Consider the following 23,905-nt stretch of genomic DNA (forward strand, 5'->3'; position numbering starts at 1 on the left):
TGGATAATAATTTCCATTAGATTAGACATCTGTCAAAGATACTGGAATTACAGATGTAATGAGTTTGGTAATAATGACCTAGAAGTAGGTCTTACATCAACCAAGATGGAAAATTTTGACAGGACTACGACCTAACCTAGACCTAACAGGTCTAAGATTTACAAGGATAGGAAATTAGCCTAAAGTTTCTACATAACTAGGTTATATCCAAAAGAAAAGTTAATAAGATTCTATCGGCGACGAGAACTGCTAGAGTGAGTTCTCGAATCCGACAGAAGACGCTCGATGTCCCTTATACGCCTATCCAATCTTGCTTGCTGAGCTCGAAGTTCCCTGACTTCAGCTCGAGTTTCAGCAAGCTCCCTCTGAAGCATTGCATTGCTGAAGTGAGCCCTTTCCTGTGTAGACTCTAGTTGGCGAATGTGGACAGTGTTAACACCCGTGTTGGCATCAATCTCCAAGATTCAATTGATAGATGATTGCCCCAATATCGTGTTCGAGACATCCTACTAACCATAATGGGTAGGACTCTGTCAGCAGAACCTCCATCAGTGAGATTGTAGAAACTTCTGTCTCCATTGTAGGGAATGGGTTGACCTTGTTCATGGCTCCAGGTATTCAATTTTGTTGCCCACAGAGGTGTGGCTCCTTGAAATGCGGGTCGGGGGTTGTTATTCGGAGCCTCACCTACTTGAGGTAGGTTATTGACTTTAGGCTCTGAGTCAGAACCATCAGAAAAGCCTTCAGCTTCATGATAATCCAAAGGAATTGGGTGATCATCTTCTGGTTCATCTTCTAGCCATCCTGCATTGCCGTGGTTGGGGAAGTACGGGTCTCCGGGGATATGAAATCCAACCATTTAATCTATGCGAGAATAGGGATAAGGAAATAAGTAATAGACAAACTAACTAGATAATTATTAGATGATCTTTATCAGTTACTCCAAAACTTGTTTAGTGCATACCAGATATATGTACTCATGACAGGATAGCCCTTCGAATAAATGAAGCCTAACTTTAAGCCCACAATCAAATAAGAACAGGAAGTAAAGCAAAGATTTACAGATTCTAAGGCTATGACATCCTAGGCAAATATACCTGCAATGTATCCACTAAGCAACTATTGACATACTAATAAAGACCTTTAATTCTCAGATAAGTGATTATTGTAACACAAAATACTCCTATAGTATTTTAAGTTTAGTGTTATGTTCTACTGTTCTCGTCGTAGTAGTGTTGGTAAGTTTTTAGACTTGTTGCAACCTAACAACCATACTTAGGCACATGCTAGTCACTCCTCGGATAATATAGTTGATCAGGCTACATCTTCCCAGGGTTGACCATATGTCTCTAAGTCTACTTGTGTTGTCCAACAATCGTAATACTTTTGTTCTGTCCTAGTGACACTGATTTTAGTATGAATACAGGTATGTATACTTGGTTAAATATTTTATTATTTAAAGTATAAACCCTTTATCAGAGTATTTTAAATCCCGCTTGTGTTTATAGTTCGTATATCTTTTATGGTTGATACACTCGATTCACTATAAACAATGCTCTGATACCAATCTGTCACACCCCCAAAACCGATGAACAGCGGAAACGTTCTGGGGTGGAGGACGTCATGTACAGTATCACAATAATACAAAGTAGTAAACAAGCAACAACGTCATCCATTGCATTAATAGTATAATTTCATACAAGTGTGTTCTGTCAATTTATATAGACACCAAAAATTATATACATAAAAAATGAAAGAGGAGTCTTGAACTAGCTCCTTCTTCTCAAAACCTGGCACCTGTACCTGCCTACTGGTGACCTGAGAATACAAGTTATTTTGAAAGAGAGTATCAACTTTAAGGCTGGTGAGATCATAAGTATATTAGTGTCTGCGTTTGTATGAAAGCATTTGTAAGATGTACTATGTATGTTTGTAAAAGTTTTGTATTTGATTGAACTCTACTAGAAAACCCTATGTTTTCTACTAAATTAGCCTTCTACCAAGGCATCTAGTATTTGTGTGCGTGTCTCTTGAAAAAGTGTGTATTTTCCCAAATCCGACTATCATTATCCAAAATATAGTTTTTACATTATTGTTTATTGTGTGAATATCACAAAGTAAAAAGTAAAGGGAAAATGTTATATTACTGTAATGTAGTAATTATTAACTACTGCTGTACTAACTACCTTAAACCAAATGTAAATTTTAAGGTAACATGTGATCGGCCTGTATCTTGCTACCGACTTAGCTGAAAAACGACAATGTAAGATGCCGTAAAAATGATGTTTGGCACCCGTAGACTTGTAAGTCCCACTGAAGCGAGCAACAAGGTGAAGGATAGTCAATCCAGTATAGATCTATACGCAAACTCATACGCTCCCCAATGAAGGAGATTCTGATACAAAAACAGTCATGGCAGGTAGTGACATGCCCTGCTTAATGGCTCACATAAATGTGGTTAATGTATATGAAATGTGATTTGTGTGCTAGGTGTATTGTGTGTTCTTTCTCTGTCTAGCCTGTATGTTTGTTTCTCATCATAGTGTCTATTGTTTGTTTCTCATCACTCTGTTTCATGCTTGATTCTCATCATAGTATGCATTGACTCATGTATCAACTAACTCATTGTATGTTTCATTGTTCTAGTAATAGTATCTTCCTAAACTACCCCTATGGTAGCTTACTAGTAATGTATGAACATGTTTGTATACCCTTGCTACCCAAGGGAATGGAATTGAATGAAAGAAATAACCTTTTATATCTATATACATATACATAATATATAACTAGGATTCAAACTACCTTCGGACAACTAACCTTGATACCCTAAGACCACAATCAAACAAGAACAGGAAGCAGGGTAGACTAGCAGTCCTAAGTCCTTTCAGTCCTACTTATATAACTATATCTATACAGATACACAAAATATAAGTTTAAAAGAGTTTAAGTAAGAGTATTTGACAATTAAAGAAGTTTGTAAGGTAGTTTGAGGTAAAATAGTTTGATAAATAGTTTGGAAAGTAAGAAAACCATTTGCTTGGTAGTCATTAATCACATGTGATTGATATAATAACTATAATTGTTCAACTTGTATTCCCACCCATAAGATCATTTAAAAACATTTCAAAGGTTAATTTAGGGGTATGAACTCACCTGCAGTGAGTGGTTCTGATGACAATGTTGGATCAATTGCTAAGTGCCAATTGGTGACTTGAGTACACACGCGAATCCTATCCGGATGATACTTGAGAGGATCTTCGGGTCCTTGCTTTGTAGAAGTGTAAGAAATAATAAAAATGACCAAGGATAGTATATATAGGAGGGTGTGTGTAGCTGGAGGGGTGTGTGGTTGGCCTGAGTGCGGCTGGTTGGCCGCACACTCTAGTGTGCGGCCGCACACACCTGGTTTGGTGTGTTTGGACCGAATATTCGATGTTACACCCAATCTAACCCATCCTCCGACATGTATCTCAATTATACTAAGCTTTAAGCACTCTTTTAGACCCTAAACTTCATTATAAAATAACAAAACGAAGCTAACTTTGATAAAAATGAAGAATGTAAGCTAGAAATTTCGGGTTGTCACACTCAAGGACTAAACAATGCTCATCAAAGCTTTGCTAAATTGAATACAATTCTAATATGAAACTTAAGCTTGAAACAATGCTCATCAAAGCTTTGCTTAAATTGCCTACACTTCTATTGTGGAACTCTAGATTTAAACAATCCTCATCAAAAATTTGATAAATTGCAAAGACTACTTCTATTGTGGAACTCAAGAACTAATCAATGGTCATCAATGCTTTGCTAAATTGCATAGACTTCTAATGTGGAACCCAAGAATGAAACAATGCTCATGCAAGATTTGCTAAATTTCATAGACTTGTATTGTGGAACTCAAGAATCAAACAATGCAGATCAATGCTTTGCTTAAATTGCATAGACTTCTATTGTGGAACTCAAGAATGAAACGATGCTCATCAAAGCTTTGCTAAATTTAATAGAATTCTAATGTGGAACTCAAGAATGAAACAATGCTCATCAAAGGTTTTTCTTAAATTGCAAACACTTCTCTTGTGGAACTCAAGAATTAAACAATGCTCATCAAAGCTTTGATAAATTACAAAGACTACATCTATTGTGGAACTCAAGAACTAATCAATACTCTTCAATGCTTTGCTAAGTTGCATAGACTTCTAATGTGGAACCCAAGAATGAAACAATGCTCATGAAAGCTTTTACTAAATTGCATAGACATTTATTGTGGGACTCAAGAATCAAACAATGCTCATCAAACCTTTGCTTAAATTGCATAGACTTCGATTGTGGAACACAAGAATTAAACGATGTGCATCAAAGCTTTGCTAAATTGCGTAGACTTCTAATGTGGAACTCAAGAATGAAACAATTCTCGTCAAAACTTTGCTTAATGTGCATACACTTCTATTGTGGAACTCAAGAATTAAACAATGCTCATCAATGCTTTGATAAATTGCAAAGACTAATTCTATTGTGGAACTCAAGAAGTAATCAATGCTGATCAATGCTTTGCTAAATTGCATAGACTTATAATGTGGAACTCAAGAATAAGACAATGCTCATCAAAGCTTTGCTTAAATTGCATAGACTTCTATTGAGGACTACTTCTATTATGGAACTCATGAATTAAACAATGCTCGTCAAAACTTTGCTAAATTGCATAGACTTCTAATGTGGAACTCAAGAATGAAACAATGCTCATCAAAGCTTTGCTTAAATTGCATACACTTCTACTGTGAAACTCAAGAATTAAACAATGCTCATCAAAGCTTTGCTAAATTTCAAAGAATTCTATTGTGGAACTCAAGAGTCAAACAATGCTCATCAAAGCTTTGCTGAAATTGCATAGACTTATATTGTGGAACTCAAGAATCAAAACGATGCTCATAAAAGCTTTGCTAAATTATGTAGACTTCTAATCTAGAACTATAGAATGAAACAATTCTCGTCAAAGCTTTGCTTAAATTGCATAGTCCTCTATTGTGGAACTCAAACATAAAGAAATGCTCATCAAAGCTTTGCTAAATTGCGAAGACTACTTCTATTATGGAGCTCAAGTATTAAACAATGCTCATCAATGCTTTGCTAAATTTCGAAGACTTCTATTGTGGAACTCAAGAATCAAACCATGTTCATCAAAGATATGCGGTCACTGTAAGGTGTTTGGGCACATAGATAAGGTCTGTATGGCTAGTATGATGGTTACTAATTCAATGCAAAATGGAGGCAGTGGGATTAGCAAGGAGGATAAAGGGAAAAATGTGATTGATGATGAAGGATTTACTGAATTTACTAATAAGAAAAATAAGAATCTTAAAGATGGAGAAGGCACAAGTAATTCAGTGAGGAAAGCTGCTAATACAGTTAATCAGAAAAGTAATGGGAAGAGTAATTTCTCAAGAGTGGGAAATAAGTTTAGGGGACAATATGGGAACAGAGGTGGAAATGGTTGGGGACAAAATGGGAATTGGAATAACAAAGGAGTGGGTCATTGGAATTTGGAGAAGAATAAAAGATTTGAGAAGGTGGTTTCTGGGCAGTATAATAATAATGAACAGATAAATAATGGAGACAATAAGCAGGAGGCAATAAAAAAGGATGTCAATGATATGGCTGAGATTAAGAAGATTGCAAAGAAAACAAACAGCAGCAATAAAAACAGCTTTGAAGTTTTGGGATTGATTGATGAGGAAGCTATAATTGGAATGGAAGAGGATGACAAAAGAGATAAAATTGGTGTGCATCTTGATGATCTGAATTGTACTTTCTCTACTATTGATGACAGCAGGTTGAAACATAATGAGATTCATACTATGGGCATTAGGAATGATGATCTAGAGATGGTTAATGCTGAAAAGATGGATAACAAGAGGAATAATGATAGCAGTAGTCTTAGTGGATTATCTCAGGCATTTGAGGTGGTAAATGCCAAAAATTCTGTTATTATTCAATGATGTCGATTGGTGTATGGAATGTTAGGGGGTTAAATAAAGTTGTTAAGCAAAAAGAGGTTATGGATGTTATAAGGGATAATAAGCTGGGAATTTGTGTTGTTGTTGAATCCCATGTCAAAATTTCAAACTTAAAGAATGTGTGTAGTAAATCATTTGGTAACTGGGATTGGGTTTCAAATAACAAACAATGTGATGTTGGTACTAGAATAATTGTTGGATGGGATCCAAAATTATTTGATGTTATGGTTATAACTCAATCGAAACAGGTGATACATTACTATGTCCAATTTTCTGGTTCTAATTATAGCATGTTTTTTTCTTTCATCTATGCTGCTTCTGGATATATTGAAAGAAGGGCTTTATGGGAAGACTTGAAAAAATTTAGCTTAACTGTGAAAAAGGAAGCTTGGTGTATTTTGGGTGATTTCAATGTTGCGTTAAAAGATTCAGATTATTCAGAAGGTTGTTCGAGAATTCTGAAAGGAGTTGATGATTTTCGTGATTGCATCAATTTTATTGAAGTTGAAGACTTGAATAGCACTGGTTTTCAATTCACTTGGAATAAATCTCCTTCTGGGAATAAGGGAATTCTGAAGAAGCTGGATAGGATTATGGTCAATACGAAATTCATATTTGATCATCCTTCAGCTTATGCTGCTTTTAAACCATACAGAACTTCTGATCACTGTCCTGCTATTCTTTTCATTCCTAATGGTAAAGTGAGATGGAAATCTTCTTTTAGATTTGCTAATTCCATTGCGAATAAAGAAGAATTTTTGCCTATGGTAAAGGATATTTGGTCTTCAAATATTGAAGGTTTTTTTATGTTCAAAGTTACTTAGAAATTGAAAGTGTTGAAGAAGCATTGTAGGAAGCTGTGTAACAAATTCAGAGGGTTGGGAATGAAAATTAAGGAGTTAAGGAAGCAGTTGGGAAGTATTCAGATGAAAATTGATCAGGAGCCTTTTAATGCCACATATCGGGAGGAGCATGCTAATATTCTTTTTGAATATAATGTTGCTTGTAATGATGAAAAAAAGCTGCTATCTCAAAGATCTAAGATCAAACGGCTATCTGATGGGGATAATAATACAAAGTTTTTTCACAGTTGTTTGAAAAGCAGGATTAACAGGAATCGACTTTTGATGGTGCTTGATGAGGATGGGAGATGGATTAGAGGGAATGCTATGAAGGAGAAATTTATTAATCATTTTAAGAATTTCTTGGGATGTGAAGTTGCCACTGATTTGTCTATACTTAATGATGAATTTTTTCATAATAAGTTGGATAAAAAAGTGGCAATGAATATGATAAGAGTGGTTACAAATGAAGAAATTAAAGTTGCTATGTTTGATATTGCTGACAATCATGCCCCTGGACCTGATGGTTTTTCCTCTAAGTTTTTTAAGAGTGCTTGGAGTATTGTTGGGCCAGAAATATGTAAAGCTGTGAGGGAATTTTTCTGGACAGGCAAATTATTGAAGGGTATTAATGCCACAAGGATTGTTTTGATTCCTAAAGTGGAAGATCCGAGGAAAGTCACTGACTTTCGGCCTATTTCCTGTTGCAACATTTTTTATAAATGTATCAGCAAAATAATAGTTAACAGAATAAGGAGCAGCTTAAGTGATATAGTTAGCCAAAATCAATATGCTTTTATTCAAGGAAGATCAATTCTTGACAATATCCTCCTTGCTCAAGACTTGATGGTGGGATACAAAAATAAAAAAGGAGTGCCTAAATGTACCTTAATGATTGATATACAAAAGGCCTATGATACTGTTGACTGGAAATTTCTTAATAGGATTCTTCTTGGATTTGGGTTTCATCCTGTCATGGTTAATTGGATTATGGCCTGTACTTCTTCTACTTGGTTTATGCTGAATTTTAATGGTGAAGACCATGGATATTTTGAAGGAAAAAGGGGGTTAAGGCAGGGAGATCCTTTATCTCCCTACTTATTCACGTTGGTTATGGAGGTTTTTAATCTAATTCTGGTGAAGAAAATTGAAGATAGCCAAAGTTTCAAATATCACTGCAAGTGTGAATCTCAGAAGATCACTCATTTATGTTTTGCAGATGACTTATTGGTGTTTTCTTTTGGTAATGGTAATTCTGCTAGAGTGATAAAAGCTGCCCTTGATGATTTTAATTCTGTTTCTGGTTTGAAAGCGAGCATGGAAAAAAGCCAAATTTATTTTAGTTGTGTGAAGCCAAACATGAGAAGGATTATTTTGGGAATTTTACCTTTTGACATTGGTAAAATTCCTTTTAAATACCTTGGGATTCCCATGTGTGTGAATATGCTTTTCAAAAGAGATTGTATATCTCTTGTTGATAAGATTAAATTGAGAGTGTGTAATTGGAAAAACAAGATGCTTTCTTTTGCTGGAAGGTTACAGCTCATAAATTCTGTTTTGACTTCTATTCATGTGTATTGGGCTTCAATTTTCAAAATCCCTATAGCTACTATTAAGGAGATTGAAATGATTTGTAGAAGTTTCCTGTGGGCTAATGGAGAAGTGGTTAGAGGGAAATCTAAAGTTAAATGGAGTGATATTTGTAAGCCCAAGATAAATGGGGGTCTAGGAATTAAGAATTTGAGATTCTGGAATGATGCTTTGTTAGCCAAACACATTTGGAATCTGACTATTAACAAGAATATTTAAATGGAAAATCCTAGACATGTGATTGATGCCATGTCAAGTCTGTAACTAGGTTTGATAATATGGTGGTATTGTGGATTCGTGTGTTGGTTTTTTTATGAATGCAGGAAAGGCGTTATGAAGCTGTTTGTCATGCATTTTGGTTGTGGGAGTGCTTATAGCAGGAGGCCCATTATGATGAGTTATCTTTGGATGATGAAGGATAAAAGAGGGAACAACAAAGGAGGGATACAAGGGCTGAAAGATGGTAGAAGTTGCTGGATTGAATTCTTGATGATTTTGCAGTGGGTTTTGGTTTATATTTTTTGTGTTTCTTGGTTCATTATTTTTGTTTGTAGGATGTTTGGGGTTGGACATTTATGGGGTTGTTTTTTAAGTCTTCACTATTGGACTGTGGGTTTTTTTAAGGGCCTTACCCTTTACTTTGGTCTTAATGGTGATTGGTGGTGTGGTTATTGCAAGGGGATGAAGTTACCTTTTTTCCCACTTTTAATAAGTCCTTGGTGTAGGCATGAACCTTAAGGTTTTTTGGGGCATTTGGAGTATAGTTGAGATGTTTAAAAAATGGGTAGGAAGTTGGTTATGGATAGGTTGGATTGTTTAGGGTTTTTGGATTGTCTTTTTTATTTTATTTGTATTTGTATTCTTTTATTCTTTTTTAATAAAGTTTGCTGAGCTTTGGCTCTTTTCAAAAAAAAAAGAACGAAACAAAGCTAATGAAAGCTTTGCTAAATTGCATAGACTTCTATTGTGGAATTCAAGAATCAAACAATGCTCATCAAAGCTTTGCTTAAATTGCATAGACTTCTATTGTGGAACACAAGAATTAAATGATGCTCATCAAAGATTTGCTAAATTGCATGGACTTCTAATGTTGAACTCAAGAATTAAATAATGCTCTTAAAAGGTTTGCTTAAATTGCATGGACTTCTATTTTGGAACTCAAGAATAAAGAAATGCTCATCAAAGCTTTCCTAAATTGAGAAGACTATTTCTATTGTGGAACTTAAGAATTAAACAATTCTCATCAAAGCTTCGCTAAATTTAATAGATATCTAATGTGGAACTCAAGAATGAAACAATGATCATCAAAGCTCATCTTAAATTGCATACATTTCTATTGCGGAACTCAAGAATTAAACAATGATCATCAAAACTTTGATAAATTGCAAAGACTACTTCTATTGTGGAACTGAAGAAATAATCAACACTCGTCAATGCTTTGCTAAATTGCAAAGGCTTCTAATGTGGAACCCAAGAATGAAACAACGCTCATGAAAGCTTTGCTAAATTGCATAGACTTCTATTGTGGAACTCAAGAATCAAACAATGATCATCAAAGGTTTGCTTAAATTCCGTAGACTTCTATTATGGAACACAAGAATTAAACGATGCTCATCCAAGCTTTGTTAAATTGAATAAACTTCTAATATATAACCCAAGAATGAAACAATGCTCATGCAAGCTTTGCTAAATTGCATAGACTTCTATTGTCGAACTCAAGAATCAAACAATGTTGATCAATGCTTTGCTTAAATTGTATAGAATTCTATTGTCGAACTCAAGAATGAAACGATGCTCACCAAAGCTTGGCTAAATTGCACAGACTCCTAATGTGGAACTCAAGAATGAAACACTGCTCGTCAAAGCTTTGCTTAAATTGCATAGACTACCATTGTGGAACTCAAGAATAAAGAAATGCTCATCAAAGCCTTACTAAATTGTGAAGACTACTTCTATTGTGGAACCCAAGAACTAAACAATGCTCAGCAAAGCTTTGCTAAATTGCATTGACTTATAATGTGGAACTCAAGAATGAAACAATGTTCATCAAAGCTTTGCTTAAATTGCATAGACTTTTATTGTGGAACACAAGAATTAAACGATGCTCATCAAAGCTTTGCTAAATTGCGAGGACTACTTCTAATGTGGAACTCAAGAATGAAAAAATGCTCATCAAAGCTTTGCTTAAATTGCATACACTTCTATTGTGGAACTCAGTAATTAAACAATGCTCATCAATGCTTTGATAAATTGCAAAGACTACTTCTATTGCGGAACTCAAGAACTAATCAATGCTCATCAATGCTTTGCTAAATTGCATAGACTTTTAATGGGGAGCCCAAGAATGAAACAATACTCACGCAAGCTTTGCTAAAATTCATAGACTTCTATTGTGGACCTCAAGAATCAAACAATGATGATCAATGCTTTGCTTAAATTGCATAGAATTCTAATGTGGAACTCAAGAATGAAAAAATGGTCATAGAAGCATTGCTTAAATTGCAGAGACTTCTATTGTGGAGCTCATGAGTTAAACAGTGCTCATCAAAGCTTTGCTAAATTGCGAACACTACTTCTATTGTTGAACTCAAGAAATAAATAATGCTCATTAAAGCTTTCCTAAATTGCATAGACTGCTAATTTGGAACTCAAGAATGAAACAATGTTCATCAAAGCTTTGCTTAAATTGTATTGACTTCTATTGTGGAACTCAAGAATTAAACAAAGCTCTTCAAAGCTTTGCAAAATTCCAAAAATGACTTTTACTATGGAACTCAAGAATTAAACAATGGTTATTAAAGCCTTGCTAAATTGCATAGACTTCTACTGTGGAACTAAAGAATGAAATAATGCCCATCAAAGCTTTGCTTAAATTTCATAGACTTCAATTGTGGAACTCAAGAACTAAACAATGCTCAAAAAAGCTTTGCTAAATTGCGAAGACTGCTTCTATTGTGGAACTAATCAAACAATGTTCATAAAAGCTTTGCTAAATTGCATAGACTTCTAAGGTGGAGCTAAAGAATGAAACAATGCTCATCAAAGTTTTACATAAATTGCGTACACTTCTATTGTGGAACTCAAGAATTAAGCAATGCTCATCAAAGCTTTGTTAAATTTCATGGACTTCTAATGTTGAACTCAAGAATTAAATAATGATCTTAAAAGCTTTGCCTAAATTGTATTGTGACAACCCAAAATTTTCTATACTGTATAGTCAAACACTTCATAGAGAGTCAAACTCATTTCTGCTACCTTTTAGCACGTTTGGTGTCCGTTTCAGCAATTCTGAGCTTTAATCCTTCAAGTGGTAATCATAGGACGTATAATACAGGGCATATTGTACATCATAGTTGTATCAAAACTCCAAGAAATTGGAGTTTGAGACCTAAACATGGAGTTTGCGGTCGTAAACTCCATAGAGTATATATATATATATATATATATATATATATATATATATATATATATATATATATATATGGCCGTTAGCCATTTCTATTCATTTGTTCCATTTTCAACTAGAGAAAAACCCGATTATCTCCCAAGGATCTTCAATCTTTCGTCCCAAATTGTAAGTACTTCTACCCTAGAGTGTTTTAAAGCTTAATGCATGTTTAGATATCATTGAAATCTATCAAGAATCACAAGAAAAAGGAGTTTACGGCCCAAGATCTTCTTGGACCGTAAACCCTAATTTAGGTGCCAAAGTGTTCCTAACTCCTTCCTATTGCTTAGAACCTAGTATGGAACCCTTCCTTGAGGATTTTAGCACATGTAAAACACCAAAAAAATCCCTTGAATATAGGTTTACGGTTTTGGAATCTCCCAAAACCGTAAACTCCCCCAAAGTGTGTTTGAATGCCCTAAACACCCTTTTAAGCCTTGGATAGTAACCTAGAACCTTGCACCATTGATCTAAGGACCTCAAAATTAGAAATGGTACTTCTTACCATGAGTTTACGGCTGTAAACTCATGGGGAAGTGGTCCCTAGACCGTAAACTCAAGATAGGGTCATTTTAGGACCTTAAACCCACCCAAACACTTGTTTAAAGCTTTGGAGCACTTAACCACTTAAGCCCTTAGAGTTTTAAGCCCCTTTTGGTGACCAATTGAGAGTTTACGGCCAGGAGTAAACTCCCTTGAGCCGTAAACTCCAACAAGGATGGTCCATTGACCATAAACTCCCATATGAGGCCTTGCATTCCTTTGTTGCAACCCGATAGCCTCCAAACACTTTTACCAAAGTGTTTTCCTCACATTAGGATGTTTATACATGTTTAATTAGTGTTATAATCACTAATTTTTTTATATATATGTCTTCATTTGTTATTAGCCTCATTGTGTGTGTCTAAGTCTTCACTTGACACCAAGCACTTGTCCGATACTTACATCCGATCCACTCGCTGCAGGTGAGTTCATACCCCTTGAATTAACCTTTTAAATGTTTCTAAATGTTTTTAAATGCTTTATGGGGGGGAATACAAGTTGAATCATGCTAGTTATTATATCAATCACATGTGATTAATAACTAACATGCAAATGGATTTACTATACGTTAACTGTTTTACCAAACAGATTTCTTCAAATGTTTATCTTAAACGTTTTTATATGTTTAAAACTCTTTATTAAACTGTTTATTATACAATGTAGGTTTCATTTCAAACTCTTTTACAATTGTGTTTCAAACAAAGGTTTCTTTATACTTAAACTGTTTTATCAAACAAATACTTTCAAACCGTTTTATAAACTGACATCAAGTAGATCTTTTCTTAGATGTTAATCTTTTTCAAAGGTTTTACAAAACTTCTTTTATGCTTTTATATTATCAAATGCATGCCCATATATGTATAGCTATATAAGTAATGTTTAAAGGACTTAGGAAGGCTAACTCACTCTATTTCATTTTCCTCTTTGGGATGTGGCTATGGGGTATCGGTTATCCGTCTGAATGTCGTCTAATATTAGTTATATATAATGTATACATATGTAGACATAAAATTTTTCCTCAGTCAGTTCAGTACCTTTGGGTAGCAAAGGCATACTTCAGGTTATACACGTACATTGTTAGTCACTATTATAGGTATAGTTAGGAGATACTACTTACCATTCCAAGTACAAGGAATCACACAAGAGTCAGTTCATTCATGAGTCTATACTAATACATAAATACGTTTACATGATTACGCTTACATATACACGCTTACATAGATACGCTTATGTGATTACGCTTACATATATACGTTACATAGATACGCTTATATATATATATATACGTTTATATAGATATGCTTACATGAGTACGTTTACATAGATATGCTTACATGAGTACGTTTACATAGATACTCTTACATGGATACTTTTACATGGATACTGTTACGTAGATACTATATGATGAGTTACTATTACATATTATATGTGTAGATACTATTATATAATTCTCCTTCTTATCTTTATTTTGTGATACATTACATAACCGATGAGATAGATTGGACTTAATATCCTAGTACCAAAGGATACTTTAAAGGACTAACCATTCCTAAAACCTCTGTTAGCTACAGAGGTAAATGCACATCTACGGATGACTTCATGTAGTATCGCAACAATTGAATACATAGTAAAGAAAGTAATACAACCATCATATGTATAATTTAAAAGTTTACATTGTTGAAAGGTACTTGTTTCAAAAACAAATTACAATATGATGTCAAAATGAAATTAAACTAACATCGTAGTGTCCCTTCTTCAAAAGCTGTACTTTACATGTATTACTGAATCCCTGAGAAATACAAGTAGTTTTGAAAGAGTAGGTCAACATTTAAGCTGGTGAGTTCATAAGTATTTAGTGACAATGTTTGTATGAAATAGAATGAAAATGGTTTGTACATGTTTAAATGTTCTTAGAAAATCCCATATTTTCTACTATAGTATATGGTAGTTTAATTGCTCCAAAACTGTAATGCAATAGTGCTTTTCATGCCTAAAATAGTAGGTTTATGTATAAATCGTTAAGGCATTGGAAAAACCCCGTAAATCAATGTGTTTTTAATACTCCATGTGAGTCTTATAACCATACTATTTGACCAGGATGCCTATAACAACGTTCTTCAGGCGTTGGAAAGTTATGGTGTTTGTCACCCCAGGCCTGCCGGCCTAACTGTAACTAACAGCTTAGGTGTGGGATTGTCAATCCTGTATAGATCTATACACAAGTATCACGCTCCCCCTACAAGGGATTATGGTATATAATACAGGACTTAAAATGCATACTCGAAAGTACGTGAAATGCCTCACAAAACTTAGTATAAAACATATTTACTTATGAAAATGTCCATTTGTTCTTGTGTATGAAAATATCTCTTTGATATAGTGTTTCTAGTATGTAAATGTTCATGATTTTCTCGTAAACTATACCTATTATAGTTTTTCAAAGTGTGTGTTTTGTTCATATATTAAACCCTAGTGTAATGCTCACTTGTTATATAAAGTATAACATTTAAAGTGACATAAATGATCACATATACTTAAAGTATAAATAAAGTGTTTGATTCGTATATATGTATATAAACATGTCTTATTTCCAAAAGACAAGATGTTATCCTGAATATATAAAGCATACGAAAGTTCCTATGTAGTAGTTATGAATCACATATGATTCACTTGATAAAAGAGTATATAGTGAAACTTTATGTTACACCCGATAATAATCGTGTGTTTACTTGTATCCCCCCTCCCTAAAAGTGTATGAAAAGCATTGATAAACATTTGAAAGTGTAGTTTATAGGGGTATGAACTCACTTGATAGATCGAAGAAAGCGAGATGATAATCGAGCAGAACTTCGACTTGGAAGAGTTGATTTTTCTCGGGATTCTCAGGAATCTCGGGAGTGTAGAACCTTCCTTCGGAACTTGAGTGTGAAAACCGGGGCTTTGGGGAGGGCTTCGGGAGCTTAACCGCAGAGTTTCAACACGAGAGATGGAAGAATGGAGCACCTAAACCCGGCACCCCAAGAGTTTTATTTATAGGGGTGGATTTTTGGGTGCCACGTCATGGCAAAGGCTGGCCACGTCGTGGGGACAAAATATTATCTCCTTCCGTTGATTGGACGCCCTCAGTCACTTGTCGGGTCGCGGCAAACTGTGCCACGTCGTGGCAGACCTGACAGCCTTGAATTTTGGACCCCGAACTTGTAAAATCCATAACTTTCGCGTAAGAGCTCCGTTTTCGACGTTCTTTATATGCACACGTAGCTGAAAATATGCTCTACAACTGTCGTTAAGACTTTGTAGGAAAATTTTGACTTTATTTTTAATTATCTATTTTTAACGGGCCGGGACACGAAAAGTTCGTTAAAAATCCATAACTTTTTCATCCGATGTCCGTTTTCGTCAGACATTTCGCCGTCGCGCTACTATTGTTGAGACCTTCGATTCTCATTTAGGTTGTTTTGGTCAAAAGTCTCTCGAGCTCTATTTCGAGTTTTTAACTGTCTACTGCTATATCCGGATCTTGGAAAAATCATAACTTCCTCATACGAAGTCAGATTTGGATGTTGTTTTTGTGTACGCTCACGGTTTAATGATATCTACAACTTTCATTTAGATACTTAAGGCTAAAAACCATTGTATTGAGACTTCGCGTTTTTCGTTTAATATGTGTTGCAGGTTTTTTCGGAAATCTTAGAATGGTCATAACTTCTTCGTTATAACTCGGATTTTAGTGTTCTTAGTATTTCTATAAACCTTGACACATTATATAGCATAATAGATATCCCTATAGAGACTTTTGCACATCTTATTTTTTCGAAGTTAATTTCATTATATCAAAAGTGGTTACAATACTTGACTTTTTAGGTCGTTACATAGAGTCGAAATATTGGGTTGTCACAAATTCTCATCAAAACTTTTGCTTAAATTGCATCGACTTCTATTGTGGAACACAAGAATAAAGAAATACTCATCAAAGCTTTGCTAAATTGCGAAGACTACTTCTATTGTGGAACTCAAGAATTAAACAATGCTCATCAAAACTTTGCTAAATTGCATAGACTTCTAATGTGGAACTCTAGAATGAAACAATGCTCATCAAACCATTGCGTAAATTTCACAGACTTCTATTGTGGAACTCTTTAATTAAACAATACTCATCAAAGCTTTCCTAAATTGTGATGACTACTTCTGTCATGGAACTCAAGAATTAAACAACTCTCATCTCAGCTTTGCTAAATTGCATAGACTTCTAATGTGGAACTCACGAATGAAACAATGCTCATCAAAGCATTGCTTAAATTATATAGACTTCTATTGTGGAACTCAAGAATTAAATAATGCTTTTCAAAGCTTTGCTAAATTGAAAAGACAACTTTTATTGAGGTACTCAAGAATTAAGCAATGGTTATCAATGCTTTGCTAAATTGCATAGACTACTAATGTGGAACAAAAGAATGAAATAATTCTTCTCAATGCTTTTCTTAAATTGCATAGACTTCTATTGTGGAACTCAAGAATTTCAAAGCTTACCTCCTCAAATGCCTGAGAACTCCCCATCTTACTGCTATTATTATCCAACTCCAACTTATCTTTATTCACTTTATTACTTTCATTTCCTTTCTTCTTCCCCTCTCCCTTGATTGAAGAAATCAATTTGTTATTCTTGCTTTCATTAGAATCCATTCCAGCATCACCACTATCAACATTTTTATTATCAGTTGTCTTCACAATCTTATCATCCTCTTCCATTTTATCCAAAACTTCCTCTTCAATCTCTCCCAAGATTTCAAAACTGTTTTTTTGTCGTAAACCAAGTGTGACTGGAGCTGTTGCATCTGGGATTAGCAAAGCGGGATGGAAATCTTGGGAGGGATTAAGTAATAAAAACAGTTTTGAAATCTTGGGAGAGATTGAAGAGGAAGTTTTGGATAAAATGGAAGAGGATGATAAGATTGTGAAGACAACTGATAATAAAAATGTTGATAGTGGTGATGCTGGAATGGATTCTAATGAAAGCAAGAATAACAAATTGATTTCTTCAATCAAGGGAGAGGGGAAGAAGAAAGGAAATGAAAGTAATAAAGTGAATAAAGATAAGTTGGAGTTGGATAATAATAGCAGTAAGATGGGGAGTTCTCAGGCATTTGAGGAGGTAAATGCCAAAAATTCTATTATTTCCCAATGATGTCGATTGGTGTTTGGAATATCAGAGGGCTGAATAAAGCTGTTAAGCAAAAAGAGGTTATTGATGTTATTAAGGATAATAATCTGGGGATATGTGCTGTGATTGAAACCCATGTTAATTGTTTAAATTTAAAGAATGTGTGTTGCAGAACCTTTGGGAACTGGGATTGGATTTCTAATAGCAGTTCCTGTGAAGTTGGTATGAGAATAATTGTTGGATGGGATCCAAAATTATTTGAAATTATGGTCATTTCTCAATCAAAACAAGTGATCCATTGCTGTGTTAAATTCATTGATTCTGGTTATAGTATGTTTCTTTCATTCATCTATGCTGCTTCTAATTATATTGAAAGAAGGGTATTATGGGAAGATTTGAAAAAATTTAGCATAACTGTGAAAGATGAAGCTTGGTGTTTATTGGGTGATTTTAATGTTGCTTTAAAAGAGTCTGATTATTCAGAAGGGTGTTCTAAAATGCTGAAGGGTGTCGATGAATTTTCTGAATGTATTAATTTCATTGAAGTCGAAGACTTGAATTGTTCAGGGTTTCAATTCACTTGGAATAAATCCCATGCTGGTAATAAAGGTATTTTGAAGAAATTGGATAGGGTCATGGCTAATTTGAAATTCATATCTGATCAGCCTCTTGCGCATGCTGTTTTCAAACCATACAGAATTTCTGATCATTGTCCAGCTGTTTTAATAATGCCGAACTGTAAATTAAGATGGAAATCTTCATTCAGATTTGCCAATTTTATTTCGGATAAAGATGAATTTTTGCCTATGGTTAAGGATATTTGGTCTACAAATATTGAAGGTTTCTTTATGTTCAAAATCACTCAAAAGTTGAAATTGTTGAAAAAAAGTTGTAGACAGATGTGTAACAAATTCAGAGGTTCGGGATTGAAAATTAAAGAATTGAGGAAGGAGTTGGGGAATATTCAAATGAAAATTGATCAAGAGCCTTATATTGCTAAATATAGGGAGGAGCATGCTAATATTCTTTTTGAATATAATGTTGCTTGTAATGATGAAGAAAAGTTGCTGTCCCAAAGAGCTAAGATCAAATGGTTAGTTGACGGGGATAATAATTCGAAGTTTTTTCACAATTGTTTGAAAAGCAGGAACAACAGGAATCGTATTTTGATGGTGCTTGATGAGGATGGAAGATGGGTTAGGGGGAATATGATGAAGGAAAAATTTGTTAATCATTTTAAGAACTTCTTGGGATGTGAAGAGGACACAGATTTAGCTATTCTTGATGAAGTTTCTTTTCATAACAAGTTGATAGAAATGTGGCTATGAATATGATAAGGGTAGTTACTGATGAAGAAGTTAAAGTGGCTATGTTTGATATTGCTGACAACCATGCCCCTGGACCTGATGGGTTTTCTTCTAAATTTTTTAAGAGTGCTTGGAATATTGTTGGAACTGATATATGCAAAGCAGTGAGGGAATTCTTCTGGACAGGGAAATTATTGAAGGGTATTAATGCCACTAGGATTGTGCTGGTCCCTAAAGTGGATTATCCTAGAAAAGTGACTGATTTTAGGCCTATTGCTTGTTGCAACACTTTTTATAAGTGTATCAGTAAGATAATTGTTAACAGAATAAGGAGCAATTTAGGTGATATTGTTAGCAAGAATCAATCTGCCTTTATTCAAGGGAGATCAATTCTTGATAATATTCTGCTTGCTCAAGAATTGATGGTGGGGTATAAAAATAAGAAAGGAAAGCCAAAATGCACTTTAAAGATTGATATACAAAAGGCGTATGACACTGTGGATTGGAAATTTCTTAAGAGGATTCTGTTGGAATTTGGATTTCATCCGATCATGGTTAATTGGATCATGGCATGTACTTCTTCTCCTTGGTTCATGCTGAATTTTAATGGAGAAGATCATGGATATTTTGAAGGAAAAAGGGGGCTGAGACAAGGAGATCCTTTGTCTCCTTACCTGTTCACATTGGTTATGGAGGTTTTCAATTTATTATTGCTGAAGAAAATAGATGGTAGCAACAGTTTTAAATATCATTGCAAATGTGAAAATCAGAAAATTACTCATTTATGTTTTGCAGATGATTTACTTGTGTTTGCTTATGGTAATGGGAATTCTGCGAGAGTGTTACAGTCTGCTCTTGATGACTTTAAAACTATTTCGGGGCTGAAAGCTAGTATGGAGAAGAGTCAGATTTTTTTTAGTTGTGTGAAGCCAAACATGAGAAGGATTATTTTGGGTATTTTACCTTTTGATATTGGTAAAATACCTTTTAAATATCTGGGAATACCAATGTGTGTGAATACTCTATTCAAAAAAGACTGTCAAGCTCTTGTCGATAAGATCAAATTGAAAGTTTATAATTGGAAAAATAAGATCCTTTCCTTTGCTGGAAGATTACAGCTCATAAATTCTGTTTTGGATTCAACTCATATTTATTGGGCTTCTATTTTTAAAATTCCTATTGCTTCTATTAAGGAGATTGAATCGATTTGTAGAAGTTTTCTGTGGGCTAAAGGAGAACCGGTCAAAGGGAAAGCCAAGATCAAATGGAGTGATGTTTGTAAACCAAAGATAAATGGAGGTCTTGGAATTAAGAACTTGAGATTCTGGAATGATGCTTTGTTATCCAAGCATGTTTGGAATTTGATCAATAACAAAAATTCTCTGTGGGTTCAATGGATGAGAGAAAATTATATTGGTAAAAGGAATTTTTGGGATATATGGCAAAAGAAAAGTATGAATTGGACTTGGAAGAGATTTTTGGAATTGAGGAAAATTATGAGACCTCATGTTGCTTCATGTATTGGAGATGGTAGGAATACTTCATTGTGGCATGATTGGTGGCACCCAATTGGTATTTTAAGTACAATTATTGCTAGGAGGGATTGGATTAGAAATGGCTTTAATGATGAATCTTTAGTCAGTGATGTTATGACAAATGATTCTTACACCTGGCCTGCTGATTGGGTAAATAAGTTTCCTGGATTGATTGATGGGCCCATGTTTTGCAATATTGGAAATAATAGGGATATGATTGTTTGGAGGGATATGAAAGGCATGAGTAAAAAATTTTCTTGTAAGCAAGTTTGGAGAGATATTAATAATTTTGGAGACAATGTTAGCTGGGCGAACTGTGTTTGGTATAGGAATTGTATTCCCAGGAATGCCTTTATCTTGTGGCTTGCTGTGCTGAATAGATTAAAGACTCAAGATCGAGTTAAAATTTGGGAGAAGTCAGGTTCTTTGCTATGTCCTTTCTGTTTTACCATTTCTGATTCGCATGACCATCTTTTCTTTCAATGTGAGTTCTCAAATGCTATTTGGAATCATTGTTGTTCCAAGTCTGGGATTGATGTTTATTATTCCAATTGGAATGATTTAGTTCTTAAAATTAGTTCTGGATTAAAGTCTAGAACTGTTGAGAATTTGATCAAAAAATGGGTGTTGGCTAGTTGTGTTTATCATATTTGGAAAGAAAGAAATTTAAGAATTTTTTGTAAGCTGAGAAATTCGGATAAAGGAGTGATTTTTTGTATTGAGAATGAAATTAAATTGAAGTTGATAGGGTTGAGGAAAATGAATATCATGGTCAGTGAGAAAGTGTTACAGACCTAGGGTATATTTGGAAGTAATTTTTGTAAAAAATGAAGGACTATTTCTGGGCTTTCGGTGATGATTCTTTCAGGTTAGACATTTGGGTTAATATGGGATTGAGGGTTAGTTTGGCTGCCTTTATGAGAGATTTGTATTGGGGGTATTTTCGGAAAGGCAGAATTAAAGGAATTGATGATATTCAAGGAATTGACGGATTATTTCACTGGATTAAGAGCTTGCTCTTGATTTATGTGATTTGTACCTTTGGGATTTTGTATTTGGATATGATCTTTTTTGAGATTATTCAAATGGAAAATCCTAGACATGTGATTGATGCCATGTCGAGTCTGCAACTGGTTCTAATTCTTTGGTGGATTTGGTGCTCCTTTTATTTCTTGTTTTGTGATTGCAGGATGTTCTATCTGCTGTTGATTGTCAATATTGCTGAAGTTGGGTTTACTCATAGCAGGAGGTTCAATTTGAGGAGTTATATTGTGAGGATAAAGGATATTAGATGGAGTAACAGAGAGTGGATACAAGAGCTGATTGGTAGGAGAAATTGCTGGACTAATATCGTGAAGGTGTTGCAGTGGAATTTGGTTAATGTAAAGGACAAGGATTGCGACAGGAGATTTGGGACTAATTGTCGTGAGGGGCTTTCCTGTTTTCTCTTTGATGTTATGTTTATTTGTGGTTTAGTTTATTGGGATTTCCTTGTTTTTTGTAGTTTGTGGGTTTTGAACTTGAGGGTTTTTTTCTTAAAGGTTAGCTTATGGATTGAGGGTTTTTTTAAGGGCCTTACCCCTTGCTTTGGTTTCTTTATATTTTGGAGGTTTGGTTGGAGCAAGGGGGTGAAGTTACCTTTTTTCCCTCTTTCAATAAGTTTTTGGGCTACCTTTAAGGAATTTAGGGTGTTTTGGGGTTGTGAGTGGTTTTTTCTTCTTATTAGGAAATGGTTTGGTAGTTGGTTATGGATAGGATGGTTATATTTGTATTTTGGTTGATTTGTTCCTTGTATTCTTTTATTCTTTTTAATAAAGTTTGCTGAGCTTTGGCTCTTTTCAAAAAAAAAAAAAAGAATTTCAAAGCTTTGCTAAATTGCGAAGAGTACTTCTATTGTGGAACACAATAAACAATGCTCATCAAAGCTTTGCTAAATTGCATAGACTTCTAATGTGGAACTCAAGAATGAAACAATGCTCATCAAAGCTTTGCAAAAATTGGATACACTTCTCTTGTGGAACTCAAGAATTAAACAATGCTCGTAAAATCATTGCTTAAATTCCATAGACTTCTATTGTGGAGCTCAAGAATAAAGAAATGATCATCAAAGCTTTGCTAAATTGCGAAGACTACTTTTATTATGGAACTCAAGAATTAAAGAATGCTCATCAAAGCTTTGCTAAATTTAATAGAATTTAAATGTGGAACTTAAGAATGAAACAATGCTCATCAAAGGTTTTCTTAAATTGCATAGTCTTTTATTGTGGAACTAAAGAATTAAACAATGCTCATCAAAGCTTTGATAAACTGCAAAGACTACTTCTATTGTGGAACTCAATAACTCATCAATACTCGTCAATGCTTTGCTAAATTGCACAGACGTCTAATGTGGAACCCAAGAAATAAACAATGCTCATGAAAGATTTGCTAAATTGCATATACTTCTATTGTGGAACTCAAGAATCACACAATGCTCATCAAAGCTTTGCTTAAACTGCATAGACTTCTATTGTGGAACACAAGTATTAAACGATGCTCATCAAAGCTTTGCTAAATTGCATAGACTTCTAATGTGGAACTCAAGAATGAAACAATTCTCATCAAAGCTATGCTTAAATTGCGTACTCTTATATTATGGAACTCAAGAATTAAACAATGCTCATCAATGCTTTGATAAATTGCAAAGACTAATTCTATTGTGGAACTCAAGAACTAATCAATGCTTTGCTAAATTGCATAGACTTCTAATGTGGAACCCAAGAATGAAACAATGCTCATGCAAGCATTGCTAAATTTCGCAGACTTCTATTGTGGAACTCAAGAATCAAATAATGCAGATCAATGCTTTGCTTAAATTGCATAGACTTCTATTGTGGAACTCAAGAATGAAACGATGCTCATCAAAGCTTTGCTAAATTGCATAGACTCCTAATGTGGAACTCAAGAATAAATCACTACTCGTCAAAGCTTTGCTTAAATTGCATAGACTACTATTGTGGAACTCAAGAATAAAGAAATGTTCATCAAAGCCTTATTAAATTGCGAAGACTGCTTCTAGTGTGGAACGCAAGAATTAAACAATGCTCATCAAAGCTTTGCTAAATTGCATAGACTTATAATGTGGAACTCAAGAATGAGACAATGCTCATCAAAGCTTTGCTTAAATTGCATAGACTTCTATTGTGGAACTCAAGAATTAAAGACGGTCATCAAGGCTTTGCTAAATTACATAGACTTCTATTATGGAACTCAAGTATTAAACAACGCACATCAAAGCATTGCTAAATTGCATAGACTTCTAATGTGGAATGCAAGAACGAAACAAAGCTAATGAAAGATTTGCTAAATTGTATAGACTTCTATTGTGGAATTCAAGAATCAAACAATGCTCATCAAAGCTTTGCTTAAATTGCAGAGACTTCTATTGTGGAACACAAGAATTAAACTATGCTCATCAAAGCTATGCTA

General features: G+C 34.5%; 1 protein-coding gene across 1 annotated transcript; it reads left to right on the plus strand.

Annotated features, from left to right (window-relative positions):
• Positions 1-17,618: 17,618 nt before the first annotated feature.
• Positions 17,619-18,923, plus strand: LOC145064301 (uncharacterized). The gene has a single exon (XM_079011776.1). The coding sequence runs from the start codon at positions 17,619-17,621 to the stop codon at positions 18,921-18,923; it is 1,305 nt and encodes a 434-aa protein (XP_078867902.1).
• Positions 18,924-23,905: the final 4,982 nt, after the last annotated feature.

This window comes from Lactuca serriola, chromosome 7 (assembly GCF_051521515.1).
Source record: "Lactuca serriola cultivar US96UC23 chromosome 7, Lser_US96UC23_V15, whole genome shotgun sequence".
Lineage (NCBI taxonomy): Eukaryota > Viridiplantae > Streptophyta > Magnoliopsida > Asterales > Asteraceae > Lactuca > Lactuca serriola.

Bases quoted from the DNA above. Each gene is read 5' to 3' on its own strand.
- LOC145064301 (XM_079011776.1), top strand. From the start codon at position 17,619: ATGTCGATTGGTGTTTGGAATATCAGAGGGCTGAATAAAGCTGTTAAG.